The following is a 1,780-nucleotide window of genomic DNA, read 5'->3' on the forward strand; positions in this document are numbered from 1 at the left end:
GTCTTATTAACACTATCAGTGAAGTCATCATGAAGAGCTCCTTTAAAAGTTGTAATGTTCAGTCCAGCTATGAGTTCCAAAAGGCTGACCATCCCAGGTCATAGTCCAAGACTGGCCAATTTGGAGAGTGTGACAGAATCGGGGAAAGTGTGAGCTAAATGTGTGCAAAGGGATGGATCTGCGCATCAGTGACTTACATCCAGATATGAGAGCAACACACCTAGGAGAAAATGGCCTGAAACTCAAACGTGGGGGATGCCCGAGTCTTTCTTCAGCACGATTACATAAATTTCTTCATTCTTCCCACAACATGAACCAGTGAGGTGTCAACAATACCAAATGTGGCTTACAGAATCCAGGGCAAGTTGTGGTGGGCCATCGTGAAGTGCGAGAGCCACTACTTCCCAGCAGCATCCAGGACACTGTGACGCCATGCTGCACACCCACTGTGCAGTGGCAGTGGAGAGATGCCAGAAATGTGACACGAGTGCCCTTAGTGAGTAGTGCACTCCATTTCCACATTTCTTTTGCTTGAATGAGATCCATGGAAGACAAGGGACTACTGGTATGAGCATATGCATGTCCGTGTCATCCGTATCCATGGCTGTATCTATGGCTATAGCTATGCCTGTGTTTATATCTATGTCTATGTCTGTGGTTATGCCCATGGCTATGTTTATGTCTATGGCTATGGCTGGGGGTATGCCTATGGCTATGTCTATGGCTATGTCCATGTCTACGGCTATGTCTATGTCTATGCCTATGCCTATGCCTATGGCTATGTTTATGGTTATGGCTATGGCTATGGCTATGGCTATGCCCATGGCTATGACCATTGCTATGTCTCTGTCTATGGCTATTCCCATGGCTATGTTTACATCTATGTCTATGGCTATGATCATGGCTATGTCTATGGCTATGTCTGTGTCTTGTCTATGTTCACGGCTGTGGCTCTGTAAGTTTTCAGACAGAGACCTGTATTAGGCTCAACTATAAGAGCTAAGATCTCTTGTATGTCCTGGCCTAAAAAAATACCCAGAAAACCTGGTGTAAGCCACAAATGATGATTATAAGATCTCTGTCTTCTACAAGTGCCTACTTACAATAACCATGCATGCCTTTCAACAACCCATAAACATTTATTGGACTTTTACTATGTCAGCCACAGAGCACTCTTGGGAGGATGAAACAGACACTGTCCCTATCCCCACAGAGTAAGCAGTCACATGGTTGCTCACTTTCTTTATCTCACTGTTCTTTAAAAACTTCCATGAAATTCCATCCTAGTCTATGACAGAAGGCCATGAAGCACAAACAGCAAAGGCATCACGAAAGGACACCACAACACACATGAAGTATGTAATGCCTGTCACGCACTTTTTAAAATCTCTCAATTAAAAAATCTGTGAAAAGACACATTTCATGGCAAAGTGTGGAGCATGAATCGTAGCCTGAGTTTAAGCCCCACCCACTGTTGGGGATTCACTCCCGTCTGGGCTGGTCAAGTGAGTCAGAGGGGTGTGGGGGCTTCCGTCAGTGAACTCATCCTCGAGGGAGAGGAACAGGGCATTTCACTTGTACGCCAGTGACCAGGCTTCCCTCTTGGGAAGGGAGGAGTGGTTCTGCATATACCCTTTGGTGGGCGGGCAGGTCACCCATGTGCCACCAGCCATGCCTTGGGGACTCATCTCTGAGCCTTGTGAAAAGAGGAACTGAGACCGAAGGTGAGGACAGTGTCTTCATGAAGAGAGAGTGGGTCCAGTGCTCAGCGGCCTCATGT

The 1,780-nt window shown here is 46.5% G+C and overlaps 1 protein-coding gene across 1 annotated transcript; it reads left to right on the top strand.

Annotated features, from left to right (window-relative positions):
• Positions 1-575: 575 nt before the first annotated feature.
• On the top strand, positions 576-955 carry LOC103584573 (keratin-associated protein 21-1-like; the record flags this gene model as incomplete). The annotated part of the gene is made up of 1 exon (XM_008565520.1): positions 576-955. A coding segment is annotated over exon 1 (380 nt), but the record flags the coding sequence as incomplete, so codon positions are not given.
• Between the last annotated feature and the right edge of the window lie 825 nt (positions 956-1,780).

The sequence above is a fragment of the Galeopterus variegatus genome, unplaced genomic scaffold (assembly GCF_000696425.1).
Source record: "Galeopterus variegatus unplaced genomic scaffold, G_variegatus-3.0.2 Scaffold65991, whole genome shotgun sequence".
NCBI lineage: Eukaryota > Metazoa > Chordata > Mammalia > Dermoptera > Cynocephalidae > Galeopterus > Galeopterus variegatus.